Source organism: Scyliorhinus torazame, chromosome 9, assembly GCF_047496885.1.
Source record: "Scyliorhinus torazame isolate Kashiwa2021f chromosome 9, sScyTor2.1, whole genome shotgun sequence".
NCBI lineage: Eukaryota > Metazoa > Chordata > Chondrichthyes > Carcharhiniformes > Scyliorhinidae > Scyliorhinus > Scyliorhinus torazame.
Genome location: NC_092715.1, coordinates 202,245,426 through 202,267,212, shown reverse-complemented (window position 1 = coordinate 202,267,212; position 21,787 = coordinate 202,245,426). Strand labels below are relative to the sequence as shown.

At 43.0% G+C, this 21,787-nt stretch overlaps 1 protein-coding gene across 3 annotated transcripts in view; it reads right to left on the bottom strand.

Moving 5' to 3' along the window:
• The window catches only part of zcchc7 (zinc finger, CCHC domain containing 7), a 387,489-nt gene that overhangs the window by 92,315 nt on the left and 273,387 nt on the right, over positions 1-21,787 (bottom strand). For 2 of the 3 annotated variants that reach the window (XM_072516987.1, XM_072516985.1), the window contains exon 6: positions 20,496-20,531. The exons of the other annotated variant lie outside the window; for it this stretch is intronic. In XM_072516987.1, the coding sequence (XP_072373088.1) occupies positions 20,496-20,531 (36 nt within the window). The remainder of the gene's footprint in view (positions 1-20,495; positions 20,532-21,787) is intronic. 3 annotated transcript variants of the gene reach the window in all.

The following is a 21,787-nucleotide window of genomic DNA, read 5'->3' as shown; positions in this document are numbered from 1 at the left end:
TTGGCCTAATGGCCTCCTTCTGTAATGTAGTAATTCTATGAAATGGTGCTGGTTGGACCTCTGTTCAAGGAAGAAGCAGTGCATAGAAGACAACTAACCAAAATAAATGGGTGCAGAGTGATGAAAAAAAGAGTTCAGTGTCGTGCTGAGCTTGAAATTTTATTGTGGTGAAGGCTTAAGGGGCTGAAGCTGAGACCTTTGCTGAGGATAGGTGGGATCAGAATGAGGTGAAGGAGAAGGATCTGGAGGGGTGTTGGTATCCATGAGTTTCTGAAGCTTGCAATCATTTACACCTGGAAGGAAGAAAACATTTCTTTTTGTTAAAGCTCCAGATGAGACAAAGGATGAAATGAAACTGGACCAGGACAATTTTGAGATGAAGTTTGATGATGCTGTTGAAGAGAGGTTAAGAACATACAGATGACGGTGTATGGCATTGAATGTGGATCTCATGATCCAGCAAGTACAGTGGTTCGAGGAATGCTGAATGCCTAGGAGATATCTGTAATCATGGGTGGATCTGAAACATGAAGGATTAAATTCGGAGTCAGAGACAGATGCTGTGGAGAGATGCGGCTGTGAATGCAAATTTTGGTCAATAGCTGATTAAACAGGTAAGGGAAGCAGAAAATAATAAAGGTGAACAAGATAAAAGAGACAAACAGGAATCCGAAGAGAAGGGCTGAACTTGTTCAAGGTGGGAACTCCTGAAGAGAAGTGGCAGTGGCACTAATGCAAACATGAAATGCTGCAGTTGCTGGAAATCTGAAATAATACCGAAAATATTGGAAATACTCTGCAGGTTTGGCAACATCTGTGGAGAGAGAAATGTTTCAGGTCAAATACGCTTCATCAGAACTGGGAAAAGTTAGAGATCTACCAGGTTTTAAGCAAGTGAAAGGGGAGAGGGCGGAGAGAGTGTGGACAAAAGAACAAAGTTTGCTTTTATTATAAAGGGATATAGATAGGTTAAGTGTTTGGGCGAGATAGAGCATAACATGGGGAAATGTGAAATTATCCATTTTGGTAAGAAAAAAGGATAGGCAGATTTTTTTTGTTAAAGTGAGAGACAAGTAAATGTTGGTATTCACATATGTTTGGGTGTTCTTGTGCACAAATTTCTGAAAATTAACAAGCAGTTAAGTAACAATTAAGAAATTAAATGGTATGTTAGCCTTTACTGCAAAGGGATTGCTATGTAAGAGCAATAAAGCTTGGCAGCAATTACATAGTCTTTGGTGTGACTACATCTGGAGCAGCGTGTACAGTTTGGTCTTCTTACTGAAGGAAGAATATACTTGTCTTTGAGGAGTGAAACTAGATTGATTCCTGAGATGAGAGGGCTGTACTATGAGGAAGAATTGAGGAGAATGGGTCTATATTCTTCAGATTTTGAAAGAATGAGTGGTGATCTCATTGAAACATATACAATTTCTGGAGGGCTTGACAGGGTAGATGCTGGCAGACTGTTTCCCCTGGCTGGAGAGTCTAGAACTGAGGATCATAGGTCTCAGGGTAAAGGGTTGGGCATTGAGGACTGAGAAGGGGAGACATTTCTTCAGACAGAGGTTGTCAATCTTTAAGAGACACCCACGCCAGAACCGTGGATGATCAGTCGATGAGATTAGAACAGAGGAGGCTAAGATGTGATCTAATTGAGGTGTTCAAAATTATGGGGGGGCTAGGCAGGAGACATAGATTTAAGGTGATTGGCAGAAGGACATGAGGCAGAGGGGACATGAGGAAAAGCTTTATTCCCCCCCCCCCCCCCCAATACGGTGGTGGGTTTCTGGAATTCACTGCCTAAGTTGGTGATCGAGACTGAAATGCTCAATTCATTTAAAAGGTATCTGAATCCGCACCTAAAGTGCTGTAACCTTCAAGGCTACGGACATGGCGCTGGAATGTGGGATTAAAATGAGCGGCTAGTTTTTTTTCCTCTTTTTTTCGGCTGGTGCAGACACGACGGGCTGAATGGCCTCTTTCTGCATCATAGATTTTCTATGGTTCTACAGGATATATTTAAGGCCGATAGAATCAAGGGAAGTTGGAATAGGATTGTAGAGCGGAGTTACTGCAGAGGTTGAGTCATTGAGAGGTAGAGTAGACTTGAGAAGGAAAATCGCCTCTTATTTCTTAATGTTCTTCGGTGAAACACATTTGCACATTTACACAGTCAGGTCCCACAAACAGCAAATAAGTGAATGACCAGATAGTTTGCTTTCAGTTGTGCTGATTGAGGAATTGGCCAACTAATAATAATCTTTATTTAGTGTCACAAGTAGGCTTACATTAACTGCAATGAAGTTAATGTGAAAATCCCCTACATGTCCTTTGAAAAATGACGTGGGATCTGTTGATGATATATGCTATAATTAAAGGGAAGCAAAACTTCACTTAAATGATCAGTTATAATTTGCTAAAAGGATTTATTTATTTCAAAAAAGTTTTTATAAAATAGTGTTCCCACATTTGCCCATTGACATGTCTACATTCATTTTAAGTTGATCACAATTGCATCGATGGAACTCACCTCTCCCCATAATATTTAAACAGAGACCAAAATGGTTGGAAGCCAGGCTGAGTGAAGTGTCCACCCACTTGAGCACCAACGATGCCTGTTTAGAATCCTCCAGCTAAACTGGCTCCAGCAAAGTGCACTATTAACTAAGTTAGAAAATAATTTGTCATTTCCCAATTTATGAAAATTATATGTAGCATGAATTCATTTTTACAATCTAAAAGAACCCTACAAAACTTACCAAAATGAATACTGCTCTCTGTGTATCTGCATGGTTAACACCAGAAATAAAAAGACTTTGCAAAGAGAAAAATACCTTTTACTGCCTGTGGGGCAAGAGAGCTATAAGAATGGATAACCAATTGCACAAGACTAAACCCAATGCAGGGGGTCTATGTTCGGGTAATGGCACAATGGAAATGGGAGGCCATGCTGTATCTACAGGTGAACACAATGTATTCAATGTATTTTTAAAATATCTTGTGATACAAGACATCTGTGTTTCTGTTTTCTATTGCGCTATTTTTTCAGCCGTGGTTGAGAATGGTTAGAACGAGGGAGTATAGGTATAAAATGAAATGCAAGAGGTTTAGGACATCGAGTAGGGAAATTTTCCATACAGAAGGTTGTGAGATTGTGGCATGTACTTGGGGAGTTGCTGATTGACGTAGAGACAACATTTGAAAATAGATTAGGTAGATGGTTGAAAAAATAAATAAAGGGATACAAGAACTAAGTAGGCACATGGGATTAGGACTATTGCTTGTGCAGAGGATAAATACCAACACAGACGAGTTGGGTTAAACAACCGGTTTCCATGAACTATGTTTGGAGGTTGCTGCTGCTTATGGACTGTTGCCTGCATTTAATATTTTTTTCATATAGTACAATCCAGATCTCAGCTGCGATGTTAAAATTCAGATCTTCAGAATTTTCCAGAATTGGAAGCGATTTACATAGGACCAAACATTCCCATCTCGTTTTCATAGATCAAACATAATTCCCTTCTTTCTCACATACTGAACAATCTTCCCCACCGAGAGGTGATGGACGTGGGGAAGATTTCTAAACATCTTAAACTTATGAGGCAGACCATAATAGACTCATCAATTCAGAATTCGTCAGCTATTCAATGACACTTGTGTGCAGGCACCTTTCCAACCTCCCTCACTGAGGTAGCACTCAACGCAGTTGCTCCTAGGTATCCACGAACATCATTACAACCTAGTTGCTATAGATAAACAACAGTCGTCTAGGAACAACAGAAGTTCCAATTTTCACTTCCCAAGGGAATCTGCCTGGGCTCCAATTAGTGCTCCCCTAATCACTGCAGTTGAAAACAGGAAGTTTGCAGCAGGATGCACAAGATCCTTGTCACCAACGGTCACCTTGTTAATCACCATAGCACTGAAAACTATTGCGCTGAATTGTGTCATGCACAGTCAGTTGCCGGTGCTCTTCTCCTTTGCTGTATATCCTTGAAGTTAAAGACAGCAGCTTTCATTTTTACCCTAGAGCAAGGACTTCCAGTGTACAATGCACGTAGATAATAGCTTGTGATTACTTGAAATACCTTGCATATGAAATAAGGAATTTATCACTGGTACACTAGAATCTCACAACTACAATTAGTTTCCTGCAAATCACTGGGGATATAAATATGAATCAGAAAGCCTGCACCACAGGCCAGCGCATGCCTGGACCATCACTATTCATAGCTCCAGGATACAACAAGCAGGTTGTCATAGCAACTTGGGACTCCTCAGAGGGCTGTTGCCTGGACAGCCAGTGGGAATCAAATTGTTGACACAACATGGGACTTGATCTTTGGCTGTAGTGGATTCAGGATCTGCCTCTTTTCACTTACTGTGGTGGAAGCCCTGGCACAGTGGGTTGGACCAACCTTAAGGCAGTGAGCACAAAGAAATTTATATCGACTCTCTTCATTTTTATGGCACTTTACAGCCAATGAAGTAGTTTTGAAGTGTAATCACCGTCGTAAATGTGACAGCCAATTGGCACACATCAAGGTCACTAAAATAGTAATGAGATCGTGAGTAGATAATCTATTTTCAGTGATATTGATTGAGGGATAAATATTGGCCAGGACATTGTGGACTCCATTGCTTTACTTCAAAATAGTGACACGAGAACTTTTATGGTGATCTGAGTTGATAGACAAGGTTCAGCTTAAAATGGACTCCAAAAGACTTCCGGTGGCGGCAATGAGTGAGTGAGCCGCACATTCGGGGGCTCTCACTCCGGCGGGATTTGAGGACCTAGTTCCCCGGTTTTGCGGGACTGCGGAGCGCTGGAAAGACGGCCACGGAGGTGCTGAGGAACGGGCAGAGCTGCATGGAACTGCGGGAGAGCAGAAAGCAGCGCAAACGGGAGAGGAAGGGAAAAAGACAAGGTGCAGGGGAAGCTGACCCGAGAGCAAAGATGGCGGACCTGCGGACCCGGCGATCCAGCAGGCGCTGGAAAACATGCTGCAGGTGATAAAAAGCAGTTTTGAATCGTTGAAGCGGGATAACTTGGACCCACTTCAGAAGGCAGTGGATCAATTGAACCAGAGATTAGATGCCCAGGACGAAAAAGTTAAGGAGCTGGGAGAGGCGGTGGAGGAGCAGGCGGACGCGCAGACGATTGCTGTGCTAGAAGTCGATGGGTTGAAGGAGAGACAGAGAAGATTGCTGGACAGAGTAGAGGAGCTGGAAAATAGAGCCCGTAGACAGAATCTGAGGATCATCGGCCTCCCGGAGGGGGTCGGAGGGAGCTGATGCCACAGCGGACCTGTTGATGCAGCTGATGGGGGCTGAAGCCTGTCCCCGACCGCCGGAGCTGGAGAGGGCACACAGAGTACAGGCGAGACAGGTGCGTCGGGGGGGGGGGGGGGGCACGCGCCGGAGCGATGAGTCACCAGGCTAGCAAATTGGCTAGTCAAGGGAGTCAGGTTGGGGGGGGGGGGGAGAATACAGCCAGTGAATGGCAGGGGTGGGGTTATCGGCGGATGTTGCTAGAGGGGGGAAAAGAGTTATTTTGCCAACGTGGGGGGGATCTGAAGTAGGTAATGGAAAGGAGGTCGGGGGTGGAGGCAGCCAAGAGGCGAGCCAGGAATGGCACGGCGCATGGGCCGGGGGCGGGCCCAAGAAAGGTTATGGCTGACCGGCGGGGTGGGGGGTTGTGCCCCCCAACCAGGCTGATCACCTGGAATGTCAGGGGACTAAATGGGCCAGTTAAAAGGGCACGTGTGTTCGCGCATTTGCGGCCTCTAAAGGCGGACGTAATTATGTTGCAGGAGATACATCTGAAAGTGTCTGACCAGACTAGGCTAAGGAGGGGCTGGATCAGCCAGGACTTGGATTCTAAGTCCAGGGGGGTAGCAATTATGATCAATAAGCGGGTTCAATTTGAGGCGGAGGGCTTAGTCGCAGACGGCGGGGGCAGATTACTTATGGTAAGGGGCAAGCTGGAGGGGAGAAGAGTGGTGCTGGTGAACATATATGCGCCAAACTGGGACGATGTTGACTTTATCAAAAGAGTGCTGGGGAAGATCCCGGACCTAGACTCACGTAAGTTGATAATGGGGGGGGGGGGGGGGGGGGGGGGACTTTATTACGGTCCTTGACCCGGGTCTGCACCGGTCATGTCCCAGAACGGGCAGACTCCCAGCAATGGCAAGGGAGCTGAAAGGGTTCATGGAGCAAATGGGGACTGTGGACCCATGGAGAGCCAGACAGCCGACGGGAAGGGGCTACTCGTTTTATTCGCATGTTCATAAAGTATATTCTAGGATTGATTTTTTTAATCTTGAGCAGGGACTGTGTAGGGGAGGTAAAGAATACGGAATACTCGGCAATCACTATCTCGGACCATGCCCCGCACTGGGTGGACCTGCAGGTCGGGGGGGGGCGAATTACCAAAGCCCGCAATGGAGGTTAGACGTAGGACTGTTGTCGGAGGAGGGGATATGTGAGAGACTTCGGAAGTGTATGCAAAATTACTTGCAGGTGAACGATACGGGGGAGGTTTCAGCAGCGACCCTGTGGGAGGTGCTGAAGGCAGTAGTGAGGGGGGGGGAGCTCATCTCAATTCGGGCTCACAGGGTCGGGGCGGACAGAGCAGAAATGGACAGATTGGTTAGGGAAATTCACTGGATAGACGAGGAGCATGCGGGGTCCCCGGGGGGGGGGGGGGGGGGGGGGGGGGGGGGGGGGAGAGACGTACTCAGGGAGAGACGGAGATTGCAGGCGGAACTGGGGGTGCTATCCATGAGTAGGGCCGTGGAACAACTTAGGAAGGCGGGGGGAGTGGTGTATGAGCTTGGGGAGAAGACCAGCAGATTGCTAGTGCAGCAACTCAGGAAGAGGGAGGCGGCCAGGGAAATAAATAGAGTGGTTGATGGGGAGGGGAGCAGAGTGGAGGACCCGGCAGGACTGAATAAGGTATTTCGGGACTTCTATAGTAAGCTGTACACTTCAGAACCCCCGGAAGAGTCGGAGATGAAGAAAAGGTTCCTGGATGGACTAACCTTCCCAAAAGTAGGCAGGGGACTAGTGGACAGGCTGGGGGCCCCGATTAGAGCGGAGGAGGTATTGGGGGGCCTAAAGGCCATGCAGTCGGGGAAAGCCCCGGGACCGGATAGATACCCAGTAGAGTTTTACAAGAAGTTCTCGGAGATAGTGGGACCGGTCCTGACAAGGGTTTTTAATGAGGCAAGGGACAGAGGGACCCTGTCACCGACGATGTCGCAAGCCACTATCTCGCTGATACTAAAGGGGGACAAGGACCCGGACTCCTGCGGGTCATACAGGCCAATCTCCCTGATCAATGTGGATGCCAAGCTCCTGGCCAAGGCCCTGGCGATTAGAATTGAGGACTGCGTACCGGAGGTGATTTGGGACGATCAGACAGGGTTTGTGAAAGGCAGGCAGCTGACAGCTAACTTGAGAAGATTGCTTATTGTGATCATGATGCCCCCGACGGGCAAGGAGGTAGAGGTAGTGGTGGCAATGGACGCCTTCGACCGGGTGGAGTGGGGCTATTGGTGGGAGGTGCTTGGACGGTTTGGGTTCGGGGAGGGACAGGTTCATTGGGTCAGACTATTGTACCAGGCCCCAAAAGCTAGAGTTAGGACAAACAGCATAATGTCAGATTATTTCAGACTACACCGCGGGACCAGACAGGAGTGCTCACTCTCCCCATTGCTGTTCACGCTGGCCATAGAGCCGTTGGCGATGGCGTTGAGAGCTGCGAGGGGGTGGAATGGAATGACTGGGGGGGTGGGGGGTGGGGGGGGGGGCAGGTTGCACAAGTTAAATTTGACTAGGGTGGTGGAACAAATGAAGAGGGAGATTCGGAGATGGGATGCACTCCCGCTGTCACTGGCGGGGAGGGTGTAGACTGTAAAGATGACAATCCTCCCTAGATTTCTGTTCATCTTCCAGTGCCTCCCGATCTTTATCCCACGGTCCTTCTTCAAAAGGACTGGAAAAATCATCATGAGCTTTGTCTGGTCGGGAAAATTCCCGCGGGTGAATAAGGCGATGCTTGAAAGGAGCCGCAGCGAGGGGGGACTGGCATTGCAGTCTGATCAACTACTACTGGGCGGCTAACATAGCCATGATAAGGAAGTGGATGGTGGGTACGGGGTCTATCTGGGAGCGGGTGGAGGCGGCTTCGTGCAGGGGCACCAGTTTGGTAGCCCTGGTCACGGCTCCCCTACCGCTGTCGCCGGCCAGGTACTCCACCAGCCCGGTAGTGGGGGCGGCCCTGCGGATATGGGGCCAGTGGAGGAGGCATGTGGGGAGGGTGGGTGCGTCTGTTTGGGCTCCAATATGTGATAACCATCGATTCGCCCCCGAGAACATGGATGGAGGGTTTCGAACACGGTGGCGGGCAGGGGTGGGGAGGGTGGGCGATATGTTCCTGGAGGGGAACTTTGTGAGTTTGAGGGGCTTGGAGGCGAAATTTGGGCTGGTAAGGGGAAATGACTTTAGGTACTTATAGATGCGGGACTTTGTACGCAGACAGGTCCCATCCTTCCCACACCTCCCGCCAATAGGGATCCAGGACAGAATAGTCTCTAGAGGAGAAGGAGGAGAGGGTAGAGTCTTGGATATTTCCAAGGTACTCATGAAGGGGGGGGGGGGGGGGTGGGGGGAAAGAGTCCCAGATGGAGGAACTGAAACTCAAATGGGAGGAGGAGCTCGGCGGGGAGATGGAGGACGGGGTATGGGCGGAAGCTCTGAGTAGGGTAAATTCAACCGCAACATGTGCCAGGCTCGGCCTGATTCAATTTAAGGTCGTTCACCGGGCCCACATGACGGTAGCTCGGATGAGCAAATTATTTGGGGTAGAAGACAAGTGCGCTAGATGCGCGGGAGGACCAGCGAACCATGTTCACATGTTTTGGGCATGTCCTAAGCTTAGAGGGTACTGGGAGGGATTTGCGGGGGTCATGGCCCGGGTGCTGAAAACAAGGGTGGTGATGAGTCCAGAGGTGGCAATTTTCGGGGTTTCGGAAGACCCGGGAGTCCAGGGGGAGAAAGAGGCAGATGCTCTGGCCTTTGCTTCCCTAATAGCCTGGCGGCCGATACTGCTGGCGTGGAGGGACTCAAAACCCCAGAAGACCGAACTATGGCTTTCGGACATGTCAAGTTTTCTGGGTCTGGAAAAAATTAAGTTCGCCTTGAGGGGATCTGTACTGGGGTTCGCCTGAAGGTGGCAACCATTCATCGACTTATTCGCGGGAGAGTGAACGTCAGCAGGAGGGGGGAGATTAGGGTAGAGTAGGAGGGATAAATAGGCGGGTAGTGTCTAGGGGAGAGGAGCGGGCATGTGCAGTATGGTTTGATTGAAGTAGTGGTTTTATATTGATGGTTTTATATTGATGTTTGCACATTTCTGTTAGCTGTAACTGTTTACAATGCCAAAAAAGTACCTCAATAAAATTGTTTGTTTAAAAAAAAAAAATTGACTCCAAAAGATGACACCTCTGAAGGTACAGCATTGGAGAGTGTCAGACAGGATTAAAGCAAATTACTGCAGATGTTGGAATCTGAAGCCAAAGAGAAAATTCTGGAAAATCTCAGCTGGTCTGGCAGCTTTGACAAAAGGGCCACCTGGACTTGAAACGTTAGCTCTTTTCTCTCCCTACAGATGCTGGCAGACCTGCTGAGATTTTCCAGCAATTTCTCTTTGGTGTCAGCCAGGATTATGTGCTCAAGATTCTGCAGTGGGAACTGAACATACAACTTTCTGACAAAGAGGCAAGATTGCTATCCCAATAACCATAAGCAATACATAATATGACCATAAAAAGACAGAAGGAGAACACATACCGGCCCAGTTAAAAATGGAAAAATATACAGTCTAGTGCACAGTGGATAATGCTCCAGACACAGGTCCAGGAGCAATGGATCGTGGGTTCGCTACTCAAACATCACAAATCCTAGGTTCTCAAATACAAATGGGTTGAAAGCAGTGGGGCAAAAGATAGCGAGCTGAGAAGAGGTCCTTCAATCGCTGTACACAGGGGAGTACAGCACTGAGACATAACTCCTAGCAACTAACAAGAGTCAAAAGAAACAAACTTGGCAAGCAATTTGCCTATGATAAGCAACTTGACGACTAGCATCGATAGGATTCATCGAAATCAATCAGATTTGAGATTTGTTGCCATGCTGTTTCAGGCTGGTGATCCTGAACACCCATTATCATACACCCAAGGGCTCTCAGTAGCTTCTACCCCTGCTCCGACCCTTCCTACCTGACCAACACTTCCCAACTACCCCATGTTTCTAAGCCCTCTATATTTCTGTCTCAGCTTGACAACTTGTTTCCTCCTAGCCACAGTCATCCATGAGCCCATGCATGAAACCCTTTGTTTCTCTATCATCTGCATATGTTTCAGAAAGTGGGTGAGAGATTATTTTCTATACGTCCTTCGCGTAGGTTATTGAAGGGTCCCACATATTGCGGATACTGAAAATCTGAAATAAAAACAGAAATTGCTGGAGATGCTTAGATCAGGCAGTACCTGTGGAGAGTGAAATACCTGGACTCAACATTTGAGTACAGAGTACAACAACTTCAGATTGTAATCTCGATTCCCATTTTCTTTCCTTTCTTTTTGCAGGTTTCAATTTTGCTCTCATTTATCTCTTGCTTTTGACTGCAGTTTTTCACCATTCTGCCATTTACACTTCCACTAGATGTATCTTTTGTTTCATTACTTGTCTTTTTACCCTTTACTTTGGCATTTCACCACAACTTATTTGTCTATAGCTGATGAGAAGGGAAGTGTTGTTGAAGCTTTTAGTCTTGCACTCATCAGGACAAACACAAGAATGCCAAATTTCAAACAATCACAATTTCTACTACAGGAGAAAAGGGTACTGATTTGTTGGCAAATTCACTCTGTTGCCATTTAATTTTCCCTGCCTTTTGCCCTATAGCATACCATTCTCTTTTTTATTTTTCTACTCTCTCCCTTTTACTTGCTTGAAATCTGTGACATTTCTAACTTTCTCCAGTTCTAAAGAAAGGTCGTCAAACTGAAATGATGACTCTTGTTTCTATCTCCGTAGATGGTGCTCGACTTGTGGAGTATTTTCAGGGCTTTTTTCTTTTTGATTCCAGTGAAGGAAGTGTTTGGGCCAGTGATGGGCAACCTAGGTCAGTGAGTGGGCCACATGACTGGCCCTCCCTCATCTCAGTTTGCTGCAAGATTGAAATCAGGCTTGTTCACTAATCACGACCCTTGAATAAGATTGAAAACATTCAAAACACGCCAAATATTTCATAAAAAGTTAGAGAAAATGCTTAAATTATTCATATATTATTAGAGCTGTCATCAATGTCAAGTGGTAAAAACAAAATAAATATGTACACTGATTAGGCACAGAGGCATCCCAGGACTCTCACAGTCAATGTTGTGTGTGCAATAAGCACACACCTCACTTCATGTACCCTTGCTTTACGTGTGTACCACTTCAGTTATAATGATAAGAAATAAGTTACTCGGATGGAAAACAGCGGAATGTAGCAACTCTGCGCGTGGGTAACAGTCATAAAAATGTCTTGTGGGCTACACTCAGAACTCTGATGGACTGCAGGTTGCCCACTACTGGTTTGGACTGACCAGCAGCAGAATAGGCATCAGCTCTCCTTCATGCTTTCACAAACTTTAAATTAATTTCCCAACTTTCCAAGTAAATGCTTTTAAAAGACTGATCACGTGCAGGAGGTGGGATCAGCGAATAATGTCCAGAATGGTAATGAAGACAATGAAAGTGTATGAGCCATACAAAGAAACAAGAAAACAGAAAAAGGAAGATAAACAGAAACAGAGGAACACAGAAAGAATAATAAATTTAATTTTATACCCGTTTTAAAAAATGGACTTTGTAGTCCCTTATCACGCCACCTTGAAAGACATCTGGACAGATTCATTTAATGTGCACCCTCTTCTGGTCTGGCAAACAGCAATTAGAGAAAAGATGTGCTTTATATACACTTTTCACGACCTCAGGACATGTCAAAATGCTTTCCAGCTAGTGAAGTATTCCTGATATTTAGTCATTGTAATGTAGGAAACATGGCATGGATAGTCAGAGGCTTTTCCCCAGGGTAGAGGGGTCAATTACTAGGGGGCATAGGTTTAAGGTGAGAGGGGCAAGGTTTAGAGTAGATGTACAAGGCAAGTTTTTTACGCAGAGGGTAGTGGGTGCCTGGAACTCGCTACCGGAGGAGGTAGTGGAAGCAGGGACGATAGGGACATTTAAGGGGCACCTTGACAAATATATGAATAGGATGGGAATAGAAGGATACGGACCCAGGAAGTGTAGAAGATTGTAGTTTAGTCGGGCAGTATGGTCGGCACGGGCTTGGAGGGCCGAAGGGCCTGTTCCTGTGCTGTACATTTCTTTGTTCTTTGTTGTTGTTCTTTATGGCAGTCTATTTGCACACAGCAAGCTCCCATAAACAGCAATGGTCATGATAACATGTGACAATGTGACTGTGATGCTGATGAAGCAGTAAATAATGGTGAGAACTGCTCTTCGCGATAGTGCCATCACCTCCATCCAGCCGGGAGAACAGATTGGGCTTTGGTTTAAGGTCTCATCTGAAAGACAGAAGCTCCTTCAGTGCAGCACTCATTCAGTACTGTACGAGAGTGGGACTGACGCAGAGTGAAGATTGCTACAAGTGAACCGCAGCTGACAAAACAAAACCATCTCCAAGACCTGTAAAAAGGTAACTTCTCACTAACTATTGGCCTGTGAGTGACATGAAGCTCATATGTATTCAGTCTAATCTCTAGAAGACTAAAAACATTCACTTTATGATACAAGGTGAAAGCTCCCTTCAAAATTAAGTCGGAATGGCAAAAACTATATAAAAAAGATTCAGAATATCAAAAATGACAAATTCCACCAAAACAAAAACAAAATCATTACCTAATAAATGTTCAAGATATATTTTTTAAATATCACATGACCACAACAGAATTACAGTTCTTATGTTTTCCAATCATTTCATATTTAGCTAATATTACTCTCTTTTAGGGGCTGGTTTAGCACAGGGCTAAATCGCTGGCTTTGAAAGCAGACCAGCAGCACGCTTCAATTCCCGTACCAGCCTCCCCGAACAGGCGCCGGAATGTGGCGACTAGGGGCTTTTCACAGTAACTTCATTTGACAATATTTTGACAATAAGCGATTTTCATTTCATTTTTGTTATAGAATCACAAAGGACGAGACTGTCACTGAACACATTCATCCTCTGAAGGAATAGTTTGGGATATGGCACAATAAAACACATTACAATTCAACAAAGCCTTGAAATTCCCTGTCAAAATGCATGGAATAGTCTCCCCAGTAGATGGCAGCGTGGATCTTAATTATGACCCACTCATTTGTGCAGATGTCTGCAGAGTCTTCACAGAGAACTACATTTTTTTTGCTTAACAAGGAATTAAGTACTCTTAGCTTGTCTTAGTTGATACGGGAAGGGGGTCAGTTAGCTCAGTTGGCTGAACGGCTGATTTGTGATGCGGAGTGACACCAAAAGTGCAGATTCAATTCCCATAACAGCTGAGGTTATTCATGAAGGCCCCGCCTTCTCAACCTTGCCCCTTGCCTGAGGTGTGGTGATCCTCAGGTTAAATCACCACCAGTCAGCTCTCAAAGGGAAGAGCAGCCTATGGTCCCTGGGACTATGGTGACATTTACATTTTATTTAGTTGATGCTCTGATAATCTCAGCACTTGCACACCCTTACTTCAACATCAAAGCTAACAACAAATCTTTTTGCAAATATATAAAGAGAAAAAGAGCTCATTAAAAACAAATTTTAAAAAATTCATTCATGGGATGCGGGTGGTGCTGGCTCGGCCAGCATTTATCGGCCACCCGTGCAGGTGAGACTATAATTGACATGAAGGAAATCAAGGAGCAATACCTCTGATAGTAAAGGATACTGCAAGGATATCTGTGGGACAGGATCATGACTCAGGAAGTAGAATTCACCTGGTGGAGATTAGGGATAACAAGGGTCAAAAAACATTGGTGAGGTTAGTTAATATGTCCCTTAATAGTAGTTATTTATTTGTATTTTTTTTAAATTTAGTGTATCCAATTCATTTTTTTTCCAATTAAGGAGGCAATTTAGCATGTTCAATCCACCTACTTTGCACATCTTTTGGGTTGTGGGGCAAAACCCACGCAAACACAGGGAGAATGTGCAAACTCCACACGGACAGTGACCCAGAGCTGGGATCGAACCTGGGGCCTCGGCGCCGTGAGGCAACAGGGCTAACCCACTGTGCCACCTTGCTGCCCCCTTAATAGTACTTCTGGACAAAGCATTAAGCAAGAAATCAGTGAAGCTTGTAATAAAGGGAATGTAATAATTGTAGGGGTGTGAGGGATTTTAATCTTCACACAAACTGGACCAATGAAATTGACAAAGGTGGTCTGGCAGTTTGTCGAATGCTTTTGAGACAGTTTGTTGGAATAATATGTTGTGGAATCAATTACCAATAAAGCTGTTTTAGATTTAGTATAGTATATTGAGGTAGGGCTGAATACCAATCTCATAGTAAAAGATCCACTGGGAATAAGTGATCATAATATATTGAATCCCATATTAAATTTAAAAGTGACAAACTTCAGTCCCAATTTAAAAATCTTCAACTTAAACAAAGCCAATTACATCGGAATGAGGGGAGAGTGGCTTATGGTGAATTGGGTAAATAGGCCGAAAGATATGGTGATAAATGAACAGTGGAAAATATTTAAAGAAGCAATTGGATAGTCAGAGGCTTTTCCCCAGGGTAGAGGGGTCAATTACTAGGGGGCATAGGTTTAAGGTGAGAGGGGCAAGGTTTAGAGTAGATGTACGAGGCAAGTTTTTTACGCAGAGGGTAGTGGGTGCCTGGAACTTGCTACCGGAGGAGGTGGTGGAAGCAGGGACGATAGTGACATTTAAGGGGCATCTTGACAAATACATGAATAGGATGGGAATAGAGGGATACGGACCCAGGAAGTTTAGAAGATTGTAGTTTAGTCGGCAGCATGGTCGGCACGGGCTTGGAGGGCCGAAGGGCCTGTTCCTGTGCTGTACATTTCTTTGTTCTTGTTTGTTAATGTAAAATGTTCCATTATTAATAAAATAATACTATTAAAAATAAGAACTCAGCAAGAAAAATTAATCTTTGGCTTACAACTGTTCAGGATAGTAATGTGGCAAAGAATAATAGTCAGCCTGATAGTTGGAAGCATTTAAGAAACTAAAGGGCCAACAGAAAAGGATGATGAAAAGGGAAAATATAGAATGTGAGCATAAACTAGCAAGGGATATAAAAACAGAATGTAAGAGCCTTTACAAGTATATAAATGGAAGAGATTAGCTGAAGCAAATGCCTTAATGGCAACAAGAGAAATTATCATGCGGAATGAAGAAATGGAATGAAAGGAAGGAAATTGAACAAATCTGTTTTGGCTGTCATCATAGTTGAAGACACACATTAAATAGAGAGTAACCGAGGGGGTAAAAAGACTGAGGAAATTAGGGATTTTCAAATTTAAAAAAATTCATTCATGGGTGTGGGCGGTTGCCGGATGTGCCAGCATTTATTGCCCACCTCTAATTGCCCTTGAACTGAGCAGCTTACTAGACCATTTCAGAGTCAACCACATTGCTGTGGATCTGGAGTCACATGTAGGCCAGAGCAGGTAAGGATTTCCTTCCCTAAAGGACATTAGTGAACCAGTGGGTTTTCCCAACAATTGACTTCTAATTCCAAATTTTTTATTGAATTCAATTTTCACCATATGCCATGGTGGGTTTCGAACCTGGATTCCAAGAGTGTAACCCTGGGCCTCTGGATTACTAGTCTAATCCCGTTGACGATAAATCCCGCTGGCAGGACGCCTCCGCCACCGAAAAACCCAATGTAGGTTGATCAGTAAATCCCGCCCAGAGGATGAAGTATCTAAAATTGCTGATGATACAAAGCTAGGTAGGAATATAAACTATGAGGTGGAAAACGGAGTAAAATAAGGGGAAGTGTGAAGTTATTCACTTTGATCTTAAAAAGAGAATAGTAGAATATCTTTAAAAGGCGCAAAACTAGTAAACGCCCATGTTCAGATGGAGTTGGGTGCACTCATAAAAAGAATGCAAAGGGCGGATTCTCTGGCCGCGCTCGCTTGGCGCCCGAAAATTCCTGTCCAAGGTCAACGGACCTGTACATGGTCCGCGACCTGCCCATGATGACCTTGCGGCGGGGGTGGTTGAAGAATCCAGCCCAAAGTTAGCATGCAAGTACAACAAGCAACTATGAAGGCAAATGGCATGTTATAGCCTTTGTTGCAAAGGAATTGAAGTACAAGAATAAAGAAGTCTTGCTACAATTGTACAGGCTTTTTCTCCAGAGATTGCGTTTCCCAATTTTCCCCACCCCTCACCGGCGATGTCTCGACGTTCAAGTCGACAAAGGGCAGGAACCTCATTTTAAAGGATTATCATAAATGTTATTATTAACGCCTCCCCCCACCTCATGATCCTCCCTCACTAAATATTAATACCTTATCGACGTGACATCACAGCTTTTAAATACAGGATTCAGTCGAGGGGATTCCTCCAGGAGCGCAAATGTAAGTATAGCCCCCAGAGAAGTGGAAAAAACAGGATGGCAGTCCCAGGGATGGGCACTCGTGGGAGCCCCATTATGGTTGGGGGGGGGCACCAATCATGTATTATGTGGGGGCTGAGGAGAGTGGGCAGTGAAGGAGGAACTTGCAGGCATTGGGTTGAGGGTGGGCAGAGGAGCGGGCACGGGGAGTGGAAAACACCGAGGATATTTATGCAATGGTTTTTGGGCTTTTAGCTTGGGGGGGGGGGTGAATGCGGTGTATTTTGGATGTGATGTTAAACTGAGGGCCCACCTGCTCTCTGAGGTGGATGGAAAAGGTCCCCTAGCACTATTTCAAAGAAACGCAGGGAATTATGCCTGGTATACTGGTCAATATTTATCTTTTAATCAACATCAAAAAACAGATTATCTGGTCATTATCACATTGCTGTTCGTGGGAGCTTGCTGTCTGCAAATTGGCGGCTACTTTTCCTTTCTTGCCACAGTTACTGCAGTCCAAAAGTACTACATTGGCTGTAAAGCACTTTGGGATACCCTGAGGTTATGAAAGGTGCTACAAAAGTACAAGACTTTCTTTCACTTAAGTTAAGGACAGGTTGTATAAACATGGCTCATTTTCCTGTGAGTTTAGCAGGTTGAGAGGTGAATTGGAATATTTAAAATGATAATGATAGACTAGATGAAAATAAATTATTTCCCCTGATAGGGTAGTGGAGAAAGGGGGGGGAAAAGAGTCACAATCTTACAATCAGCGTTAGGTCAGTTAACAGTGAAATCAGGAAGCACTTTTACAAAGCATAGTGGAAATCTGTAACTCTTTCCCCAAAAATGTTGAAGATGCTGAGTCAATTCAAATATTCATGACTGAAATTGATATTTATTCATTTGATAACAGTAAAAAGAGATATGGAAGACGGGCAGGTAAATGGGGTTGAGGTACAGAACTCCCATGCCCTAACTGAATGGCAGATCAGGCTTGATGGTTGAATGGCCTGCTCCCATATGCACTTAAGTATTCCTATTAATGCATCATTTTCATTCAGATGCATAGCACGTAAAACTTGTATAATATAAATATAAGGTTCTATCTATATGAGACTGCATCTCACGGGCGAAAGTCTATACAATTTACATTAGGGGGCATGGTGCTTCTGCTGCAAATGCTGCAATAAATGGTCATGAGGATTTCTGTTATAGAAAATGTATTTCCAAAATTGGAGTTCACTGAAGTGCGTTTCTCATGCAAACCATAATACTTCGCAGCATGACCTGCCACACCCAAGTTAGAATTTGGGTCTACCCTGCAAAGGCTAACCTGCATTCACCGTATAGATATTTTAACTTTTACTGAAGTTCTAATTATATTTGTCTTCTGTTCCTTTGTGATAATTTGCTAGAGGTAGGACAGCAGTGAACACAGTGTGCTCTTAAAAATTTGAACAATATACAGCCTTTAACTGCATTGAATCATAACTATATACTGCTTGTTTGGTGCAAATCAGAACATGGCTCATGAACAAATAAGCAATCTTAATGCATATTATCATACAATTACTGGTACCTCAGGTGATGTTTCAAAATAAACAGCTGAACGATTTTTCTGGCTGAGTGCTTAACTTAAAGAAAGGTAGCTGTTCCATATTGAACATAGAAACATACACTTATTGTGTTTAATATCAAATGTTAATGAATCGTGTATTGGAAAATATGAAAATATTTTCATTTGTTTTAATCTTGTTTGAAGATTAAAATATTCATTTAGAACATTCAAATATATAAGCTGCATTCCTGTGGCTTAACAAAGGGAAAAAAACAAATTGATGTCGCCCTTTGAAAGTCATTAACGTTTTTGCACCATATCCAAAAATCAGCTCTTTTCATTTTTGTAGTGCTTAGCATTATGGGCTTGTTCATGTGATTTGTAATTCTGAATTCTACAAAAAAAAAAATCTATCTTTTCAGAATATACAATTACAGAAAATCTGATGGAAAAACAAATTTATCAGAAGCTGTGCGAGTCCTCCAGCCCCTCTGAATGTTAATTCAGACACTGCCTTTTTAGAAAGTGACACTAATGTAAACATGTCCTGTAGGAGTATTATGACAGCGTAACCATGCCATTCCCTTTTTTATCTAATGCACTGCAGGCTCTCAATTTTATTTTTATTTACACACTATTCATGAAAATTGCTATTTTTTAAGTAAGTCTGGGGGGCTTATTTGAGGTCCTTTTTACCTGCTGCTGTAATACTGCTGACATATCCTGGGGTACATAGATCACAGAAACTGCAGTGACAGGTCCAGTCACCAAGAAGAATCAAACCAATTTCAAACCTTCAAGTATTGTTTGGGTGTTACTTTAATACACATTTTCTTTCTGGTAGGGGTTTGCAAATGCGTCTGATAGTTGAGTTTCACGTTATTGTGACACCGAGTATAACATTGCTTCGACATGTAGAGGATGTAATAATGGCTCATACTTTGCCATTGCCAACAAAAGGTATGCAAATCATTATTCATATTGACTCTTCATGCACATTAAAGTTTTACAAATTACTCTTAATTTTAAAAAAAAAAATCAAAAAAATAGCAATTAGGGGGTATGCTTTAAAAAAAAGTTGCGAATTAAGATACAAAAATAATAAAACGTGTATCGCTTTATATTTATGGGTTAATGTCACAGTTAAACATAAGTTAAATCTTGCATCGGTTTTACTGATCTAAGATTTTTGGTATGAGCTGTGTTTTATTGTAATTAATCTCATAACTTAGTTTTAATGGCACGATTCAGAAAACCTGTACTGGAATTAATATTTTAAAAGTGTCATGCTACTTTGAGGCTAGTGCTCATTCTGCATAGTTGAAATAACATTTTTGTTACATATACCAAAAAATTTAATGATCACAATGATTAAAGAAAGTATGCTTAATTTAGGAATAAAAATAATTGCTTCAAAGGATGCAAGAACTTGAGAGATAATTCAATATTTTAAAAGGATTTGGCTGCCATAATCGAAGACACTGATGATTTTCCTAAGCAACTTCTTTAAAGAGTTTTCTTCATATTGGGATATTGCACGTTTAACAAATGCCTGACATCAGCCGCTTGCCAAATCTAGCAGCTCCAACAATCAAACCAGCCAGCAACTGGAGGAAAAAGGCTCTAAAATTGAACACAACCGTTACATAAATCCACTGGAAGGTTTTCCATATTTCCTTTAAATTTTTAGCATGGCAATCTGAATGAACTCAAATGTGGACCACACAACTTAAAATATTCCTGCATAAATGTGAGAAAAGCAGGCGTATCGCTTGAGGTGTGTGATCTAACATGGCCGCACAATCAAAGGAGGAAATTGAGTTCTCCTCGAATATTCTGAATGGAATGAACTGCACAAAAACAAAGGTGATTGTGCTCAGAACTATTCGGTCTTTCTAAACAACATAAAAAAATGAATGCAATCACAGAAGGCACAGAGTCCCATCTATTTGTAACAGGTATATATGTGCTTCCTAGTTATGCAATCAGCAGTGTTGACAAATGTCCATTTTATTCAATTGATTCTACCTGGACACTGCACATCTTCTTTTGGGCAGAGTGTTCAAAAATGAGTAACATGATATAGTAATTGTTGCTCTACTGATATAATGTCATTCTTTATGAAGCTACACCAGCATTCATATACCAAGTCATAGAATATAAAAATAAAATTACTGATTTAACTGTGATAATACATTAAAAATAAACTGTGCCAGACATATTTTGCTTCAGTAAGATTAAAATGAAGTTTTAGTAAAAAATGTTTTTACCGTTAAATGGTACTGTCTCCATATTTCAGGACAAGACTGTAAGAAAGGGAAAGAAACACCATCAACTCGAGGGAAGTGATACACCAGCTTAACAGGATGGATGTTTTGGTCTAATAAACAGCCGCTGATCTTTGTTTGAAAAAAGGGTTGGACTGGAATGAATTTCATTAAAGCTTTCGAAATGCAAACTTTCCTAGTTTGGTCACCAGTTTTAATAGCATTTCAGATGGCATCAGAAATGAAGAATCTAAGGTAATTTATTTGAAAATAATACAAGTGCTTGAAAACATTCAGTGCAGTGTTTCTGGTCAACTTCATATCATAGAAACTGAACTTGACAAAGGAGACCCCAGGAAAGATTCTCAGTTAACAAGCAGTAACCTTCTCAAATAACAAAAAACAAAGTGCAGGCACTATTCCGAAAGTTCAAAATAGAAAGATTTAGTGTGCATTTTACGATTTTGAATTTCTTGCGTATTGCGTAATAAAACTTTCTCTTTTGTGTCTCTATTTTCAAACCAATGTGACTACCTCCCTCTTTAGAGAAGTTGCTTGACGGAAAAAATAAGGCGGTGAGATTTTTCCACCGTAGTCAAATGGATCAGAGCACAAGCTTTCTAAAAAAATATTGACAACCCTCGGAAATAAAAAAAATTATTTTTTACGTACTGGTCTAATTTTCCTTTAGAAAAATAAAGTAGAAATTAAATATGAATAGAGAAACATGTCAAAATTGTACCGTCTCTCAGCAGCAAATGAAATGGAGTTTGATTTCCCCTCCATTTTTACTACTGGCATCCTCTGGGTTAAATAATTAGAATTTTAAACATAAATGTTCCTATTTAGTGATGAAGTAATTAGGATTTTACATATAATAAAGAAAATCTTCAATTTACTGCACGTAAACTACAATCACCCAAATTTAGTACACTTTTTTAAAATATGCAGAAAATAATTATTTTCTTTTTCGTAAGTGGAGCCCAGAAGATGAAATCCTTGCAAAAAGAACATCACAGCAAACACGGCACACATGGTAATGGTTTAGCTTGCACTATACTTACACAAAAGTGTACGTTGTTGCCGGTCAACTTTTAGAAGATACCGAGATTAAAATGCCGTCTGGCTGTTCATTCATGAACACTTATGAGTTACCAAATTGTATGCTGAAATTGTTGCTAATGTCTATTTTGGAAAATCAATCAATTTACTTTCTCTTGCTGAGAGTTCCTGTAGAGTGACATGTGAACATCATAGTTGGGATGCTGCAAGTGATGCATTTGTCTGCTCTTTAC